At 41.0% G+C, this 20000-nt stretch overlaps 1 protein-coding gene across 2 annotated transcripts; it reads left to right on the top strand.

The window, feature by feature from the left end:
* The first annotated feature begins 127 nt into the window (after positions 1-127).
* wcd (U3 small nucleolar RNA-associated protein 18 homolog wicked) lies at positions 128-19881 on the top strand. Of its 2 annotated transcripts, none has more exons than XM_050184146.2 (14): positions 128-235; positions 340-530; positions 728-867; positions 939-1028; positions 2548-2609; positions 3411-3538; positions 6342-6425; positions 8679-8853; positions 11719-11819; positions 13875-13962; positions 17132-17255; positions 18498-18672; positions 19202-19338; positions 19768-19881. In XM_050184146.2, the coding sequence occupies exons 2-14, from the start codon at positions 348-350 to the stop codon at positions 19790-19792; spliced, it is 1512 nt and encodes a 503-aa protein (XP_050040103.1). In that variant the 5' UTR covers positions 128-235; positions 340-347; the 3' UTR covers positions 19793-19881. The 2 variants fall into 2 exon arrangements, with proteins under 2 accessions (XP_050040103.1, XP_050040104.1); XM_050184147.2 differs by having other exon boundaries at positions 3414-3538.
* The last annotated feature ends 119 nt before the right edge of the window (positions 19882-20000 follow it).

The raw sequence follows: 20000 nt of genomic DNA on the forward strand, positions 1-20000 counted from the left end.
CTGACTACAAGAAACTTCTACTTGAGTTGACTTCACGCCTCAATTATGTGGCAAAGCTTCGCTGAGCATACTTTTTATGCATGAAGTTCTAGTTATAATAAACACCTTAAAATTGAGGCATGATATACGTTATCTTGTTTTAAGCTTCAACAATAGAACGATCGCCATCGCTACCATATCAGCCGTCGGCTGCCATCGTAACCACGCTGTTTCCCGTGTTTTTCAACTTTTCAAGGTAACTTACTGAATTCTGGCTGCCCAAGCTTTCCTTACACACTTTAGCTTCATCCCCTGGCGTAAAGCGAACTGTAAAATACATAGAGCATGCTCTCTTTCCAGGTGACACTATGCTGCGCACAGCTGTCGAGACGAAGCTACTGCCGGCCAGACAAGACGGCGTACCCATTACCAAGTCTGTTGATATAATAGAAGATGAAGGAAGCAGTGACGAAGCTGAAAAGGACTCCGAGGAAGAGAGCTTAGAGAAGCTAGTGTTTGGGTCATCTCGCGATCCGGTCGAGTCGTCCCACGTGAGTCGTTTCTGCTGCTCATTTGTTTCTTGTTTGGTAACATCGCATTTGTCGCACCATCAAGTCTACGAATTCTCTAATCGAATGTAAAGCATCCTTCATTTACCGCCGTGTTCCATGCAGATGTTCACCGAAGCGAGCGTTCACCGACCTATCAACGCCCACATATACAAATACTGTGTGGCACTGTTTCGCAGGTTAAAAGACAGAGGAAGAAGACATCTAAGCGGAAAACGTCTGAGTGTGAGGATGAAAGTGATGCAGAGAGCATTGAATTGCTGCCGCAACATGCCGTGAAGAAGCCTGCTTGGCAGGACGAAGACGACAATGACATCCAGTGAGCACATCCCCGTTACGAGTCGTTAGTGGCCATTGTCAAATATCTTATACTACGCCTTGCCTTTGCAGAGGGGAAGACAAAGAGGGGCACACTGACGGGCGGCCTCTTCACAAGGTGGCTAGAAAGACAGACGAGTATTCTGATCACTTGAGAAAAAAGTGAGTGCAACATATATATATGTAAAGTAAAAGCGTATAGATCAATAAAAAGCTTGTTGCTGTGACTTTGGGGCATCAGATGCCAATAGAAACAAGATAAATTGCCACAGGTAGTGTTTGAGCATATTGTTACAGGTAGTGTTTGAACATATTATGTATGCTAAATTTTCTATCAACATTATGTCTTCAATTAAAGTATGTGAAGTGCCATGAGCAGTGCTTCATGAGCCTGCTGTTTGTGCAGGCCACTATGTTCTAGATGTCAAGCACAATAATTATGTACAGCCTCTGTAGAAGTGAAAACATTCACCAGGAGCATAAGTGTTCTCAAGCCCTGGCCACATCATTCTGCACCTGTGGGAACTCCTAGCGCTGCACTTCATGACATCAATTCTGTGCAGTGTAGTGAAAGCTGCAGGTGTCATCAGCTGACCAGAGAGGCAGCTGCACATTTTACAGAAGCAAAAAGGACTTGTCTATCGTGTGCTGCTGATACTTCTGTTATCCTTACAAATAGCTGGTGTCATGTGGAGGTGGATTAGTGGCAGTAATGGAAAATCCTTTTTACAGCAAAGCTGTGAAGGGAACTTTCACAACTGTTTTCTTGTGACAGTGGTAGAGGTTGGTGGCTTGCGGCAGCACGCTCAGTATCAGATGGCAATCAAACAAGAGATAGCAATGCAGCCTACACCAGAGTCATAAATTTGCTTTGAAACATAATTATCAAGAGTTGTAGTATAAAAGTTACATTGCGTATACCTCACCTGAATAGATAACAATTTCTTGTTATCTTGGCCAGTAATTAGTAATTTTTGTTCCTCACGCCTCGTTTAACCGACTTCACTTTGGAGTTCAGCTAGGAGGCACCCAAAGTTTATAATAAGTTCAAGTATAGCGTCTAGGCCTTTGGCTCAAATAAATTTAAGTTGGGGTGGCAAACCAAGCACTTCTGTTTTCATATTCCCACATGACCAGCATCCTGTCAGCATCTCATCAGTTTTGGCTTCAGCATCCACGGACATGCCGAGGATCTCGCCCACTGCTAATCTTGGGGCTTCATCCCATCATTGTTGGGCCTCCCAGGGGACCTGCGAGAATAGCGTGGAGACCTCTGCTCCGACACGCCCCAAAGAGCACTGTTTTACATTTGAAGGGCAAAACTCCCTCATACAGCTTTGCTCTCCTTGATGTATGAGTTGTTCAGATTGCCATACATCTGCAAAGGTCTTTTTTTTTTTATGTACTGTCTTTCTCATTGGCTGCTGTGATCCATAGCTTTCAATGCTATGCATAGAGTTGGCGATACATAGTATAAGAGTCTCTGGAGGTTGAAGGCGAGAGTTTGCCTTTTCTTCACTGGTTTTAGAGCCATGAGTGGGACTTGTGAGCCATGGGATTTGAAGCACTTTTGGGTACTTCAGGCCAAATTGGCTGCTCCCAGCAAGTTTGAATGAATAGCACTTGAGTGCAGGTGCTTGTCTTCACAAGTAGCTTGCTTGAAATTTGTTTTTCTTTTCAGGTACACAAAAATTATGGGCGTACCAAGGTGGGCAGAGCAAAGTGACGCCGACAAACCATCAGGTTCGCCACGTTTTAAGTATCCTTAGTACCCCGAGCACTGAACACATACTGGATTTTTAAGCATATAACCACCATCTAACGTACTTGAAGTTTAACTGCAAATCATTGGCAGAGGTTATACACAAACCTTTTTTCTTTGAATGCTGGCATCATAGCAATGTGTGATGCATCTCATAAATCGCAAATAAAAATCAATCTTGAGCTGTCCCAGCACTGTACTGCACTTAATTACAGAGCAGCACTAGTGATTGAACTAATTGTTTCTGGAACATTGCATTGTGCAATGTTACTTTGGGAAAACATTTTAACAATCTAGTATGCACTTATTTGCACAGGTTATACTCCTCGTAGCTTATTTCTTTTTATTTCCAAGGCTCGCTGTGGCTCAGTGGCTACGCTATAGTGCTGCCGAGCGTGAGGTCATGGGTTCAATTCTGGCTGCGGCAGCCATATTTCTATGGGCATGAAATGCAGAAACGCTTGTGTATTATAGTTTTAAATCTGCATTAAAGAGCTCCACATGTTCTGAGTTAATCCAGAGATGCTGGATTAACTTAGCAATCTCTGCACGCCCATCTGTTTTCTGGGTTGTTAATTGCCATAATTTCGTTTCATCTTACTTCTATTTGGGGAGGCTGTAATTGGCGGTGAGGCCAAGATACATGGGTGAGTTATATGTGTGAAAGTGTAGTCTCTATATTCACAAAACTTGTTTTACTTGGTGTAATTCATGCTACATGCTTATACATAGATGAATTTTAGTAGTGCAATCACTTTTTTTGTTGTTGCTTTTTGCACTAGCAGATGACGAGGAAGATGACGAAATATTGCGAAAAGCAACTAGATTTGTTGGAGACTCTAAGAACCTGCCAACAAGCACGTTGCAAATTCACAAGTGTACACCACTGGCCTTTGAGTCCAGGGAAAATGTAAGAAGACTTTCAGCAGCCTCTCGTTTGATGTTTACTTTAAAATGTCAAGCAAATCCCCCTTGCTGCTTCTACTCCTATATTTCCTTGAAGCCTCAGTTGATTCTGCCTGTTAAGAATTAATCTTAACCTTATTTCTTGCATGCCCAGTATCATTGAAAGTATACAGCAGAAACACAAATGAACAATGTTGAATTTTTCAGTGAATTATATTGCACCCACATGTGTTTACTCTTACTGTATAGTAGAAGTGTGGGAACAGAGTTGACTATTTCACATGCAATTCTACTTGGAAGACGGCAAGCTGCTTCAGAAATTTGTATAGTAGAAGTTATTGCTGTTCACCCTTCGAAGATCAATTTTTTGCACCACGTGCAACCCCCCAGGGTCAAGTTTTTTAATTTCAGATTTAAAATCTTCAGACTGACCTATTTGGAAAATATTCACCTCAATATTTTTAGAGTTACCATAAAGCAACAAAAAATATTTTCTGTAGATAAACATGCATTCATTATTCGTGAATACAAATGGGCTTCCATAAACACTTATAATAAGAATATAAAAAGTAGATACACTGAACTAGATATATTCAGATTTGGCACTTGGGTAGTGGTCCGCATTGGAGGAATCGCCGCTCGACTCACTTACAAACATAACAACCATTGTGCACGCCCATAGCATAATCAAACAGTGTATGTGAGCGCACTCTAGAAAACTCTATGGTTGTGCGCTCGTCAGAAAAACTAAACAACTGAGAAATTTGCTGTAATCCTTCATTCCATCCCGAACAAGGAACAATCAGTTTTCGCGGGCCGAGTCTTAAGAAAAGAAAACGTAGGCCCAGCAGCATCATGCATAAAGGCCTCATTAACTGTATATACGTAACGACGCCCGCCTGTGAACAGATGTAATGTAAGACGAAACTAGAACTAACCTCTTTGCGCCCTCCCATGCACTGATGCATGAGTGGTCGCTGAAACGCCAGCATAGAGATGTCGTTGAATGAAAGCCAAGGAACTACATAGCAAAGAAGAAAAAAAAGGAAAACATATTCTTGCATCCATGCAGGATGGCAGCACTGGCTGGGCAATAAAGAGTTGAAAATTGCCGTTCTTTTCAATCATATAGACGGTGCCATAAATACATGGCATCTACCATTTGGGACTTGTTCACGGTGCTGTACGTTTATGGCATTGACCCTCAAAGGGATAAAATTAAAGCTAAACTTCCATGTGATGACACAGTGGTGTTGTAGCAAACATGTGGACATGTACATCTTGCAGTTGTTTTTCATAACATATTTGGCAAGTACTGGAATATTTTGGGCCTTATGTCCTATCGTAAGTACTGTATTTGCATGATTCTAAGGCACACTTTTTTTAGTAAAAGGTGCGTTCATATTTGCATGCGCATTGCCATCGTAACTAATTTGATCAAGATCAAAACTGAAACCATCAGAAGAAGCTCTATGTAAGGTAGCTAGCCACACTGTCCTCAAACGTGTTGTCTGAAGAAAGCGACACTCAGAGACATTGCAAGGTCCCGCAGACTGTGGTTACGCGAGTCTTCAAGAAGCGTGGCATTTCTAATGCATTAAATGGAACTGAAGATTACTTTCTGTGGTCAGTAGACAACAAAAAGGAGGTGCCGTCGGACTGCGATAGCGACTAGCCGCTAAGGTTAAGCTGTGTGCACGTCTGTGTGCCTTTGTATGTTCTATAAAATTGTTTGTACATGCTATGCGTCAACCCATATGTTGTTACTTTATGTGCGCGGCGGAATCAGCACCAAGTTATCTTTTTGGATATTTGGGCTGTAATATAACTGCATGTTATAATTGATGGCATGGTAGAATCGTGCAAATATGGTACACATATATGCAAAGAATCTTAAACAATATTTTCATGAGGTGGCCTCTGTCATTGAGACATCATCTTGGCATGTACAACTGAACATTCCATACCTAAAAGGAGCTATACATACAAAACCAGTGATGGAAGTTTCAAACTTTGCCATTTACAGCAGTGCTGCCCCCAGAGGCCAGTTGCATTTGCAGATTTTTTTCGCTTGTTTGTGCCGTCTGGATTACTGCTGAAAATCGAAAGGCTTGCAAAGGAGTAAAGTGCAACCTTGCAGGTAGCAGATTAAGCCATCATTAACTGAGAGATGCAGTTGACAGGTCCTGCATCCATCATGCTTTTTCAAAAGAACCAAACAAGGGTAAAATAGTACTGCAACGATAAGCCTGCCACAACGCTTGCTCATTGGCTCTCTGAAATCTAAACATGCTTTGAGTGAGGAGCGAGAAGACTCAAGGGAACCAAGATGCTCCATATAGTATTTGTAACAAACAAATGAAGCCATGGAAAGCATAGAGCTTTCCGTGACCTTAATTTAAATGCAAAAAATAACGAAAATGGAAGAAAAAAATACAACTTGCCACCAGTGGGAGCCACAACTTCTGCATCACTGGTGCGATGCTCTGCCAACTGAACTAAAGTGGCAGCTCGTCCACTTTCTTGGGTATTTGTGTACGTGTACTTATCTATAATTCTGGCCCTGGGAGTGTTAGCCAATGCTACTTGCAGTCATGGTGGCAGATGTAGAACATCCTCTCAGCCATAAGTGTGACATAGCGTGTGAAATTGGCAGCGAAAAAATTGTCAAGAGAGTGGCCACTGCTTGCGAAAAGGAAAAATGGCGCTAGCGTTATCTGAGTGGGAGGGTTGTCGATCAGAATTTAATAGTGTTCTGCGTCTCATCCATTCAACAGCTCTTGTTTCGCTCTTTTTTTGTCTTTCAGAGCGTGCTGAAGAGCGTCGAGTTTCACCCAAACTCTCAAGTGGCTCTTGTAGCAGCTCTTTCGGGCACAGCAACTATTTGCCAGGTGAATTTTGCATGCTTTCTTTTTTTGCCACAGCGTACCCACCCAGCTGCAGAGGATTGAAATGCTAATCTATTTCTCTAGTTAGATTATTTGTTCACAACATAACGGAACAACTTGTTAAAAATGGCAGATGCCGTAAGATTGATGTACCACATTTTTATCTGTATAACCTGACTTTGCATGTAATGTGCATTCCCAGTTGTGGCCATTGAAGAAAGAGGAAAAGAGAAAAAAAAGCTCATGCATAGCCTGCATAGTTAACCACGTAAAACGATGTCACTATCTTCATAGAAGCATCCTACAAGAATTGTCAGCAGAAAACAAAGGTCCAGAAAAAATGCTGTTTTATCAGTTACACTTATATCCAAGGTTCTACTTTTTTAGTTTAAACAAAAGAAAATGTACATCAATTTTATTTTCTGTAATTCGATTTTAACCGAAAAGGGACAGTAAAGGTAATCTTACCAGTAAGCCAAGATGGTGACTAGCATGTGGCTGTGAGCCTACATGTTCTGCGATGCAAGGAGCCTGGCGAACTAAATATCGTGTCAGCATGCCACGCAAGCAGTGAGGTATTCATAAGGTATAAATGGCATAACATAAAACAAACATCGAGGTTCGACTACCATTACTCCTTTAATGTTCAAAGTTTGATTTTTTTCTTCACAATGGCTTGTGAGACCTAGCGTTATCTATTTAGTTATTTTTTACGCATTAGGTATTCGTTGGGGCTCAGTAGCGGCATAATGTTACAAATAAATTCTTATTCTTTTTGGGGTCCAATCTCACTGCACTCACTCAAACCAGTCATTAATTTCCTGAATAATATAGGACATCATGCCCTTGCTAGACTTTTAAAATGTTGTTATTCTGTATTGGAGCTACTACAGTGTTGGAGAGCAGGATCGCTAGTTAGCATGGGCACATGTACACACACGCACATTTCCTTCGTGTGGAAATAAAAACCGAAAAAGGCACGGCAAATTTCGGAATAGAAACTGAAAACACTGAATGGTAGTTATATTGTCTCTGCGGCTCTGTGTTGAGCAGTGTGCCTTCATGACAATGTGCTGCGCAGATCCGTGGGGCCGCACGTTAAGAAATTTGCATATGATCGCATATTACAAATCATGGTTTACAAATAATAATGTCTTTTGATTTCCTTTATAAATGCACACTTTCTTTCTAGCTTGATTGTTACATTGGCTGTTTCTATATCTTTAAAACCGTGCAAATTGCAGTGACGTACAAAAACGAGAACTGTTTGTTTCAAATTTGCTTGTTGACAGTTTCCATTTGAGTTCTGATTGTTTCAGAAACTACTGTACTTGCGTGATTCTAACGCACACCCAAACCTAACATGCAACTTATTTTCGGTGGCTTAAAGTAAAGAAAGAAAAATTTACCTGAATGCAATTACGTGCCCAATTTATAAAAAAATATAATGACCCCACATTTGTGATCACAAAAAAAAATGAAGAGGTTAGGGAAACTTCTTTAAGTGAGCTTTCACAATGAAAATGGCTTCGGCATTGTCACTTTTGCTTTATTGCCCTCACATAGCAAGCACACAACACGACATTTTCAAGCAATCATTTCCACAAGATTTTACGTGACCCTGCATCACCCTTGTCGAAATATGTAGCTGAGAGTGTTCCTGGCACTCTGCGCGTATAGCAGGCTCAGCACAGCACCGGAGATGCTGGTAGCTGTATGGGCTGATGCATCCGGTGCCTAGTCACACAAAATCTCGCGAAAGTCATATTATCTCGTAAAGTGATCGTAGTCTAGCACAAAATGAACCCGCAGCAACCTTCTAGTATACGGGCTCTGCCGCCATCTCATGATGGTCATCGCGCTGCATCTGACAGCTCTTACGGTAAATTGTCGCCAACACCGCGAATGCGGTTTGGTTTCTTATCCGATTGTGCGCTAGCAACTTTTAGACCTATTTTTGTAAAAACGATGGGTTAGATTTGTGTAAGTGTGATACTAAGGGGAAAATGACCTACGTTTCAAATCACAGCATCTGCGTTCATGGACTGATTCATATGGCAGGAAATTCGGTTCACCTTTTGAAATTTTTATCTTATTGCATCCTTTTTCCTTCATAGGAAGTTTTGAACTGTTAATTTTACATTGAACAATAATGATTTGGTCAAGGTTCTTTCAGCAGTGTGCATGTTCAAAAAACTTACGAACTTGTAAGCGACCTTCCAAACGACCCTTATTGATGTGCATTTTTTTTTTTAGGTTGATGGAAAGACCAATGCCAAGATTCAAGCTGTTCACTTTGACCGCTTTCCCATATATTGTGCTCACTTTTCTCTGGATGGCCACGAAATATGGGCCGGCTCTTCGCAGAAGGACCACATGTTCTGCTATGACATGATGGCTGGCAAAACGACGGAGATCCGTTTTCCTAAAGGTACTAACTCTGGCTGAGGTAGCCTCCCCACCCCCCCATGCATTAATTTTTGCCCAGAAGTTTTATGCTTGTGCGACTTTTATCTGTGATACAGCATTTATCTTTGCCTTTTCCTTCTGTGTTTTTTTTTTCTTTTTTCTTCCTATGCCTTGCATTCTTTCTGTACTCTGGTCTTAGTGAGCAAGTGCCACATTTTCTGGACTATAGTCCACAAGCTATATTTGTTTGAAAGCTGGAAATTCATATGTGCCGACTATGCATGATGAAAGTTTTTGAAATTGTAGGCATACTTTGAAATAAAAAAAAAAAAGAAAAGGGTGCGACGGTGCCAGCAAGATTTTACTGTACTAAAATATTCACTGACGGTCACAACACTCCCCAATGCAAAATTTGACCGCAGCTGTATACGTGTTTTCATTTCGTGATATATTGGCTGGTGCCGACAATCTGTCTCCTGCGGCACATTGCAAACGGAGCGAACTGTGGCGCGACTGCCTTGTTAATCTGGAGATCACGAGAGGCAGGTAGGTGACGCGTGGCCGCGATTGACAGCGGCCGCTGCAGACAGACCTCCCAGACGACGCGTGCTACTCTGGCATCATCTCGTAGTTATCATCACTGCACTACTTCGCATGCTTTTGCTATACCCTCCTCCTACGCTTTCCTCCTTGTGTCTTTCATCTCCCGCTGTGCTCGTTCGCTCGGTTACAGTGTCGCTCACCATAAGAATAAAAATCACATACTGAAATTAATACGCCTTTCACATGGGCAAATTTAGTGTCATTTCGAGCGAGTGCACTTTGCTGCTAGTGTCATTTGCAGGCTGTCATACGGAAACGTTTAGTGACACTCATTGGAGAATGCACTCGTCAGCAAGTCTGTTCGGCGAACTCGCTTTGCTGCATTGAAGTGTTTAGTCTTGGTAGCAAGGCTTAAAAATTATATAGTCTAATACTGAAAGCAGAATCAGCAGTAATTTAAAACCACCTTTATCGGGATTGAAAATGTTACAAGCTAATAAAATGTGGTATAGTGTAAAAAATAAGCTAATTTATTATTTTTGCTCTCAGGCTGTTTACGCGTGTAATGGCCACACATATATTTATGCCTGTGCTAGCCATCTTACCTGTGTAGCCACCATCGTTTGTTTAGAGTTGAATGGACGGAAGTAGGGCACCAATGGGATGGTCTGGTGAGGAGGCCAAGGTGTAATTATTATGTAGGGTGCTTTGACAGTGCCTCTTATCGCTGTTTAGGATGGTGACAAGTTTTTCGTTGTGGTATGAACATACAGCTGCACCCTTGTGGGTAATTGAAGCGGCTGGAATTCATGTACATGGCGCACTCAAACAGCGCAATATCAACACTGTCTGCACGTAGCTCACATCTTTGGTAGACGTGCTCTTGAAGATGCAAAATTGGAACAATCCTTCGTATTTTCTGAGAGCCTGAAAAGTGAGCGGTACCTTGTAGTAGTCTGTAAGGGACGAATAAGTGCTGTTATGGTGCGCCGCAAATGCTCGCGAGCCGTTCTTGTGCCATTTGCTATGGAATCCGTCAATTTTCCTCTGCTCACCTTAGATGCGACGCTCTCTTGTCTTGATTCATGATGATTGGCAGTGTTGTTGTGGTTGGAAAGAATTACCTCGTTTTTACTAAAGTTTATTGTAAATGCTGTTTTTTAGCAATAACAAACTTATTTTGCAAACAAGGCTTAAAACATCATATGTATGTTGTGTCTACTGATTCAGCCATTGCCAGGCCCATCAATTCCAAAGCACATTTTCTCATTTAGCAGCACACTGCCAAAGTGTCACTTAATTTGCTAATTTGCCTGTGTGGCATGGGTATAAGTGTATAGTACTAAACCTAGCACAAGCAAAACGGACTGTATAGTACCAATTGCTGATGACCTATTAAAAAGAAACGGCATGTTTTGAGTTGAAATTTGTCTCTTAAAGTTATAAAATAGTGTGGACTACCTAAGAAATAATTTCATTTTAAGCTGTTCGGCCTATACACTGAGCACTGATTATTACTATTAGTACTGATTAGTATTACACGTAAATACAGCAGGCATTGCACCCGTCTCAGGTGCCGCTATCAGCGTGTTCTGTTTCCTCACCAGTTTATTTGCTTGTGTTTGTTTTTCTTTGCGCTTAATAATAATAATAATTTATCAGCTTTTATCTGAGCCTCATGTTTCTATGAAGAAAGGCATTGAACAGTCCATCTTTGCTGTGAATGAAACTTTTGTTAAATTTTCTGCTTTATGAAGCTCACTAAGGTTAACAAATATGTGTACAATACATGTATAGTCTTTCCTTAAATGGAATGACTAAATTTATTTATTTATTTTCAATACTGCTGCTCATAAGCAGGAGCATAGCAAGAGGGCAATAAAAGAACTCAAACAAAAATATAGGAAGGTGCTACAAATAGGCAAATATGCAAAAAGGGGGTTACAGTAACAAAAACACAAAAGAGTGGTTACACAAGTATAGGCAATGCATCACAATAGATAACAAGGCATAAATAATAACAAGGTAGACATAATAGAAACAATTCAACTTCATCAGAAAAAAGGTTCCGATATGAAGTTGAAAAAAGGTTCCGTCACACAGGCATATTCTACAGGCCTTCACTTCGCATTTTGGCTGTAACCGAAGGCTGAAAGCTAATCTGGTGTTCTCTTTTAGAGTGGAGTGTACAGTACAATGTCATCTTACTGATGTGAATTATAGTTCGCACCTTATGGCAAATATGAAGCTTTCTTGCATGGTACTGTAAAATTAAAAGGGTTGAAAAATGTGTAAAGAAAGCACATGTTTGTAATTCTCTCTCTTTCAATCTTTGTTTCACCAGGTCTCAACATCACAAACACGAAGCAGTTTTATGTGTCACCTGATGGTCTGTACTTTGTGCTGACTGGACGCTTCGGTGAAATATACATTGTCTCTGCAAAAGTAAGTGGTGTTTTGCGAGTACTATGTCACTATCATCAGTTTCCTTTAGGATAAAAGAAGAAAAAAATATGAGTATATATCACTATATACAATCGACTTCCGTTAATTAGATATTGACGGGATCAACGAAACTGATCAAATTATCCAGTGAGTCAAATTAAACAAATGCCGAAACACATCGTTTATTTACTGAACTGTATTGATATTAAAGTTGGTTTCGCCACAATACATTCGTGTTATGCCGTGAAGGATACCAAGGCGGAAGGTGCCACTGTTAAGGCTAAACCCCATGAGCGCGATTTTGTGCGCGACAGCGACGAGCGACGGCTTCGAGCGACGGATCTGGCCGTCGCGTGAACAGATCGCTCGGTCTTGTCGCGCGATCGCTCGGTTCTGCAAATCTAGAATTCGTCGCTCGTCGCCCGGAAGTGCTATGAGCGACTAGCCAATAGCGCGAAGCCGGAACTGGATGTACATAACTCAAGTACTTCCGACTGTCACACGGAACGAGCAAACGATTGAATTTTTATACGTGCAAGGATAAGAACCTACTGCAAGACTTTCAGAAATAATTTATGCTGCTTTTTGCACAAAAACACATCAACTTAAGTTAATTAAGCACGCGTCACGCTAGTTTTGGCGCCTATATTGCTGCCCTCATACCGGCAACACTGGGGAGACGTCGCTCGAAGTCATCGCTCGCATGGGGTACAACTTGTAGGCGGCGAGCGAACGCGACAGCCATCTCCATCGCGTCGCTTGTCGCTGTCGCGTGCAGGATCGCTTGCATGGGGTTTATACTTTATGGTGCCATGTGTTCCTTGGTTTACACATGCACCGTCTCTGGTCACAGTACGAGCACCGAGACGCCTAATACGTTTACTAAAGACAATACTGCGCAGCTTACACCATCAGTGTGGCTCGGTTTTTGCTGGAGCCATTGCTTTGTCTTGACGTTTAAAGAACTCCGTGAAGTAACCATTGTGTTTACTCTTCCATAAGTATAAGAAAGAAAAGTAGCAGGGGTTTTGAAGTAGTGTAACGAAAGAGCAGGATTCTCTTTAGATAATAATGTGGGCTACCAGCTGTACATACAGAAACAATATTTGTCTCAGTTGTTCGTAACGATATAGTTTACCAGCTGCACAAATTTACTTGTGTCCAAAGCCATTGCAGTGCCCCATTAGAAGCAGGGCAGCTGTGATTGAGCGATTGTATTTTCTGTGACACATTATATGCACTGATGAAACTGGGAATAAGAACGCCATGAAACACTGCTTCGAAAAGGCATCAGACATAATACATTCAGTGTAGTTGGCCATCTTACGGTTGCCTCGATAGGGCAGCAAAAAGGAAGAGGCCACTTGGCTCACGTTACTGCACCCTCATTTTATTTTTCACCTGTAAGCAGACATGCGCATTTTCAAGGGTCCTTGCTTTGGAGCAACTTGATGAGATGATTTGTGTCTTTTAGCCGTGTGGGAAAAATTTTTGCCGTAGGACTCTTTTACTCCATGTCGACAGTATTATTATTATGCGCACCTGTGGAATAATGCTTGTTACGTTTCATGCAACTTGTGACTTCAATTACCTGTAAGCTAGCTGTAAGCTCTAGGGCTTTTCAAAAGAGGAAGACAGAGATCTCGATGGCCACTTTCAGATTGAGACAGGAATGTGGCACGCAGGTGTTGCTAGAAGTAAGCTGAAAGGAGCATGCACATTGGTCCCCTGTGAGCGGTGCTTAAGAGTCTGTAACAGCAATTCCAGATAACAATAAAAGGCCTATAATAGAGGCCTATATATAATATAATAAAGTTGCTTTTAGATTAGTCTTGACAGGCCCCCTGTTGAACTTCCTGCATTAAGGGGAGACGCGAATCATTATAGTTTTGCCAAACAAGTTCTGGTAATTTTGTAAAATTATGCGATCTCTGTGAGAATTGATAGACTTGTTATTAGGGCTATTCTTTGTAAGTGGAGGTGATGTTTGCATGTTTTCTTTGATGATATTGTTCCACATACTTATTCACTCAAAAGAGAATCTTTTTTTTCCAGTCAAAGGAGTGTTTGGACACACTAAAGATGAATAAGCAGGTGAAGTGCGTTGCATTTTCACCTGATGGCTCTTTGATGTACACTATTGGTAAGCGGCTTTTGACTATTGAAGAGAATTTTTATTTGACTTGGTTTTAGCTTGTGCTATGATCATTAAGTATTGTTGTTTTAACCTAATTCTTGAGTAAGTTACACATTGCCTACTGTTTCTAAGCTTAAGTAATATCTATTGTATTTGATGAAATTGTATGATGGGAGCAGATGCGCTGTTCTGTGAAATACAAGCTTCAAAGTTTTCTGTGGAAATTGGAGGCAGGGAACAAACTTCGTTGTGCAGACTGATGATAGAACAAAAAGAACTGAGAGAGAGGACACACAAGTGCCTTTTGTTTTAATAAGCAGAAAAAAAATATGAATAAAACATACAGAAAGAGGAGAATATATTTTAGGAAGAGCAGCTTATCCGGGTCAAGGTGGGATAATACATAGTAATAATAGCTGGGATTACAATATTGTATATCAAATGTAGCATAGAAGGGCCAGCCATAAATGTATTTTTTTAAATTATTTAGTTCATTATACCTTAAAGGCCCTCTTCGTGCAAGATGCAGAGCATGCAAGGTACAAAAATTGTTTTAAATAATGTTGTAATTATTCACTGCTAAAAGATGTGCAAGCAGACGGCGTGCTAGAAATAAAATAAAAAGAACTCTGCACTTACACCCTGCAAAAGCAGGATATACTTCTTAATGAAATGTGAACAGAGGACATGTGGTAAAAGTAACTGAAAGAAACATTGCACTCAGACGAATAGCAGTGAGGACATGAGATATGTGCGAACAGGTTTTAGAAATTTATTAGTGGTGTGCTCGGCTGCAATTTGACAAGGCAGGTTATTCGATTTGGCTGGAGGACTGAACGTATCGAGATGTGTGGAATGTGACACGTCTTTTTTTTTTTTCAAAGGATGATCTCGAAAAGGGAGTACATATAGCAGAAGTGGAATGAAAGAAAATGCACTGGGAAAGAAACCAACTAAACTGCTGAGCTGAATTGTTCACGCTAATTTTGCTAGAGATGGAATTTCTCTGCACATTTTGTTCAATCCCACATTCAGATGCAGTACTTTCCTGTTCATCCGAAATAAACCACATTTCGATGGGTACAAAATACAAGATCGCCTGTGTACCGTGCATTGGGTGCCCGCTAAAAAAGAACTCCAGGTGGTCAAAGTTAATCCGTAGTTCCCACTATGGCATGCCCCTAATCATATCTCTTTCAGGCGTTGTGTACACAATTGTGTACTCCAAGGTACCGTATTTACTCGCATAATCAACGCACTTGCGTAATGAACATAGCCCCCCATTTTTCCAATCAAGAAGTGGGCTTTTTTCTTTTTCTCGCATAATGGTTGCACCCTGAACTTGCTGCCGTTAAGTAGGAAACACAAGGTACGATTCGGCATCTGATAAGGCATCCTGCGTGGGTGCAATTGTGTCCGACGTTGTGTCAGACGCCGAATCGTACCGTGTCTCCTACTTTCATGGTGCCAGCAAATATATGGACATTCCAGGCGCATTTTTGCTGTCGTCGTCGCCTCCGCGTGCCGCATGGTGTAGGAATTAGTGAAAGCGTGTGAGGGAAGCCGACGAATCTCGCGTGCCATCTTTCGTCACCCAAAAGGCCCGAGGTGGGGGGGGGGGGGAAGCGGCGTTGTACCCTGGCAACTGCGTATTGCACAACCATGATCGAGGGGTGGCGACGATCGCAGCTCAATCTCCCGCGTACACGGGAGTAAATCGGCAAGGAAACACCTCATCTTCCGTCATGTGCTTCGCACCGCGGGGGCGGGGGGGGAAGTTACTCTGGCAGCAACTGCGCATTGCGTGGCCGTGGCGCATCATATCTCCAAGATGATCTGCGTCGGGGGCTGAGTCGATGGCGGCTCATACCTTTGTGCCTGCTGCATTCTCGCCACTCAGCTTGCTTTGAAGCGGATGTTTGCAGGTTTATACGGCCAATAAAACTACTATCCTGACTTCGTGTGGCTGTCTACACATTTGCTATCTCAATCTATGGTTCGCATTTCGGCCGAAACTGACTTCTTTAGAGGTGACCGCTGGGAAAATAAAATTGCCAAGAATTTTACCCCGCATAATGAACGCACCTCCACAACTTTGCGCATATTTTTTGAGAAAGAAGGTGTGTTCATTATGCGAGTAAATACGGTATTGCATCAACAGCAAAAGCATCGCTGAAATTTAGAATATTTAAATTGTGTTGCATACGTCTTGAAACACTGCTGATTGGAATAGTGCTGCAAGTTTGAATAACAAGCGCAGAATGCTTCAGTAAAACAAGTGAGAAAGTAGGCGGTTGGGTGTTCTTTCTTGGCATCAATATGTTGTGCATGCGGCAGGTTGACTTATTTCATTGTGTTCCACAATGTTTTGCACCAGGCATTATTTTCAACTGTCAGGATAGGCGCCTTTCAAGCCTGCTAGACAGGAATTAGTTGATGTTTTCATGTTTGGTGTTTCTGTAATGACTTTTCGCATGGGGTCCACATTCAGTAGACCCGACAAAATTCACTGAAAATTCAAAATTCTTAATTTTTTCTGCAGCTTTATGCTTTTTATGATTCTGAAGAAGCAATAAATGCGAGAAAGTAAGTTTTCAATCAACAGAATCGACGTATAAAAGAGATATTGTGGTTTTGGCACGTGAAACCCCACAATATAAATTCTATAGCCCCCCCCCTTCCCCTTTCTTCGAAAAGTTGCCTTCATTGAAATGCACTGGTGGGCAGCCACTCATTAGGGCTCTCCAACAAAATATACTGCACATACATATCATCCACTGCCATGGCTGCGAGTCTCAGTGTGGTTGTACTCACAGGGCTAAATTTACTACACACACATACAAACACTGAAGAAAATGGACAGGAAGGACAGATGCTGCTGTAGCTCAGTTGGCACAGCATTTCATACATGATGTGAAGATTGTGAGTTTGGCACCAACCTTGTAGCAAGTTGTCTTTTTGTTGACTCTCATTTCCTTTTTTTCATTGTCATTTCTACATTTAAATTACAGTACACTGTCAATTTCCCCCGTCCATTCCTTGTCTTCAGTGCCTGTAGGCTGTAAAAATAAATGTGGCCTCTTAGTTCCCCTGATTGGTCTCGCTCGCCGTAATAGCGTGTGTTATATTTGTAGCTGCAAACTCTGTCCTGCTCTTTCCTGTTTTCCTGGCACAGGTGGCAGTGATGTCTGCATTTGGGACATGAAGAGTCGTCGCTGCCGGCATCGTTTCACGGATCATGGATGCTTAGATGGGCTCTCTCTGGCTGCTTCGCCAAATGGACAGTTTCTTGCTTCAGGGTATGCGTCTCGTAATGAACTCTTTTTTATTACTTATTAAATTTTTTAAAAATTATTTCTTAAAGGAGTACTGGCAAGACATTCTCAGCTTGTAATTTCTTTGTGTTAAATGACAGTCAAAGGCCTCTTAACCATAGCAAAGGAACACTGATAAGCATCATAATGCCATAAATAATTTACTAGCACAACACTTGTTTCTATGAACTAGTTTGGTTTCAGTGCTCAAGATGTAGATCTACTGTTGTGACGTTATTTATTTATTTATTCATTTATTTATTTATTTATTTATTTATTATACATACCTATGTTGCCCACAAGGCATTATTGTTGGGGGATTTGGCTACAACAGAAAACTGGCATATTGTAAAAATATTAGCTGCATACAGCCTTGGGTACTAGTACAGACGATAAATTGCGTGCAATTGGCACATGCAAAATAGTTATTTAGAAGGCATTTTAAACAACATTTAGAAAATCATGTGAGTGAACAAGCTCATCACAACTGTAAAGATATACTAGTTTGTTCTGTTCCTGCCATTGCTGTGGCTGCCACACACAAGCGAAACCAAGAAGTGCACACAGCACTCTTGTTTATTTTCTTTTATAAGCAATATCATCATACTTATCTTTATTGCTACAGGACATCCCAAAGGTTTGCTCTGTGCCTTGGACCATTGCATGAAAAAGTACATACATATATCGATAGCAACTCTCTCCAAGCTGATCAGGACAGCATCCTACTTGGAAACAGCTGAGCACTTGCATGAATAACTAGTCTGAGCACTTTGTTTTCACTTATTTCAGAGCATGGGATAGTTCAGAGAATTGAAATCTTGCATTTGATCTGTGATCAAGGCACGACATGGTGGCATACTAGTGAAAAAACAAGAAAGAGATCATAGTAATAAAACATGTAATAAAACATGTAATAATAATAATAATAATAATAGCAATAGAAAGGGAATGCAGTTGGAGGATGGCAAGTAACTGTGCTACCATGCTCTGAAATCTTGCAGAGCTCTTGCGCTTGAGGAACTTCCTCAACAAATCAACTTTTTGGTTCTTTGGTAAACATTGTCATAAGCTTCAACCACCATAACCTATGTGCTGATCTGTACAAGCTGTGTAATAATGAGCTATGCTTTCAGAAAGTGGTTTTGGCACGTAAAACCCCATAATTTTTTTTTTTTTATGAGCTATGCTTTATGTGCTGTTTCTGTTTCCTTTCTTTTTGCCCCTTAGGTCCGATTCAGGTGTAGTGAATGTCTACGAGACATCTAAGCTGTTTGAAACAAGGTTTCCTGCTCCTTTAAAAGAAATTATGAACCTTACGACAGAGGTGACGCAGTTGAAGTTCAATTGCACATCGGAACTGCTAGCCATGAGCTCGTCATTCAAACCTAACGCTGTCAAGATGGTAAGTACACGGTACACTTGCTGTTATGTTTTCTTTTTTAGTTTTAGTACTTATATTTTTGTTTGCATGTGCAGTTGAACAATATATAGTATGTGTGGCTGTTGTCACATGTTCAATCTATTTTAGCTAAATCTTCTCTCACTCTGTTTCTTATTTATTTTTTCATTGTAAAAGCCCCCAAATATGTTGAGTTATATCTGCTTTCTTTTCATATTTCAAATGCATTGTGATTTTTGAACTATTCAATAACCTATTAGAAGCCCTTTTCTTTCATCACAAGCTCAAGTCTTTGAGTTGCACACGGTTTCGTCACAAAGGCCGTGATTACGTCTTGCATCTCATAAAATGCACAAACTGTGCACGTAACTTGTAAAATAAAAGCACTGGTTGCGCCACTATTAACTTTGCATATTCGTGTGGGAAAGCAAGCTTTACAACTGGGAAACAAGTTGAGTCAGCTCGACTGTACTGCTACTAGGTTGTTCATTGTTAATATCTTGACCAACAGTACTTTCACTCGTATTTGCAGGTCCACTTTCCTAGTCTGACTGCCTTCTCCAACTTCCCAGGAAAGCACGACTTCAGATATTCAAACTGTATAGACATATCGCCCAACAGTGGATACTTTCTCTGTGGGAACAATTTGGGAACTGCACATCTGTTCAGGTAGAGACTGTGCTTTCCTCATTGTACATTTGGAAAGCTACTGAGAGTTATGGCTGGATTCACTAAGGAACGTTGAAAGTGAAGTTGTAGGAACTTTTGAAGTTTGCTAATGAGGGTATCAGCGGTATTTTGCTAGGATTCTTTTTTTATTATTATTATTCTATTCTTCTTTTCTTGCATTGTGCTAAGTAGCATGTGGCGGCATGCCTATGACAATGATGATCATTCCGTGCAGTTGATCTTGATGAAAATGGCACACAGTGACATGCAAAAGCCAGTGATGAATGGCAAAAAGAATGAACCAGAAAAATAATCATTACAGAATCCCGCCCTCTATGTAATTTTAATAAATGGAGTTACTCATTTTAGAAGTACTATGTTTAAAAGTATATAACTTTTGTTCATGTGTTTTTTCTTTTACACTTTCAGGCTCAAGCACTATTCAAATTTTTGATCCATGTCAAGACGTGCTTTCACAAGTCACAATTGGAGAAGAATGGCTCTGTAAAATACTCTGTAATAAATCTCACCATTGTGTCCCCATTGTTGTATTGCTGGTGAAGGCAGGTATAAATACTACTTGTGAAATTCGTGTACACAATCGTTTTGTTAAGGTGCAATTACCTAGCTATACCTGCCACAAAATGTTGGTGTACATTTAC

Source organism: Dermacentor andersoni, chromosome 4, assembly GCF_023375885.2.
Source record: "Dermacentor andersoni chromosome 4, qqDerAnde1_hic_scaffold, whole genome shotgun sequence".
Lineage (NCBI taxonomy): Eukaryota > Metazoa > Arthropoda > Arachnida > Ixodida > Ixodidae > Dermacentor > Dermacentor andersoni.

What these genes read in the sequence shown, in the direction of transcription:
- wcd (XM_050184146.2), top strand. Translation starts at nt 348, where the DNA reads ATGCTGCGCACAGCTGTCGAGACGAAGCTACTGCCGGCCAGACAAGAC. An exon ending in CCTTTGAGTCCAGGGAAAAT is followed by an intron (nt 3,539 to 6,341) that starts GTAAGAAGACTT and finishes TTTGTCTTTCAG; the next exon opens with AGCGTGCTGAAGAGCGTCGA. An exon ending in GGAGATCCGTTTTCCTAAAG is followed by an intron (nt 8,854 to 11,718) that starts GTACTAACTCTG and finishes TTGTTTCACCAG; the next exon opens with GTCTCAACATCACAAACACG.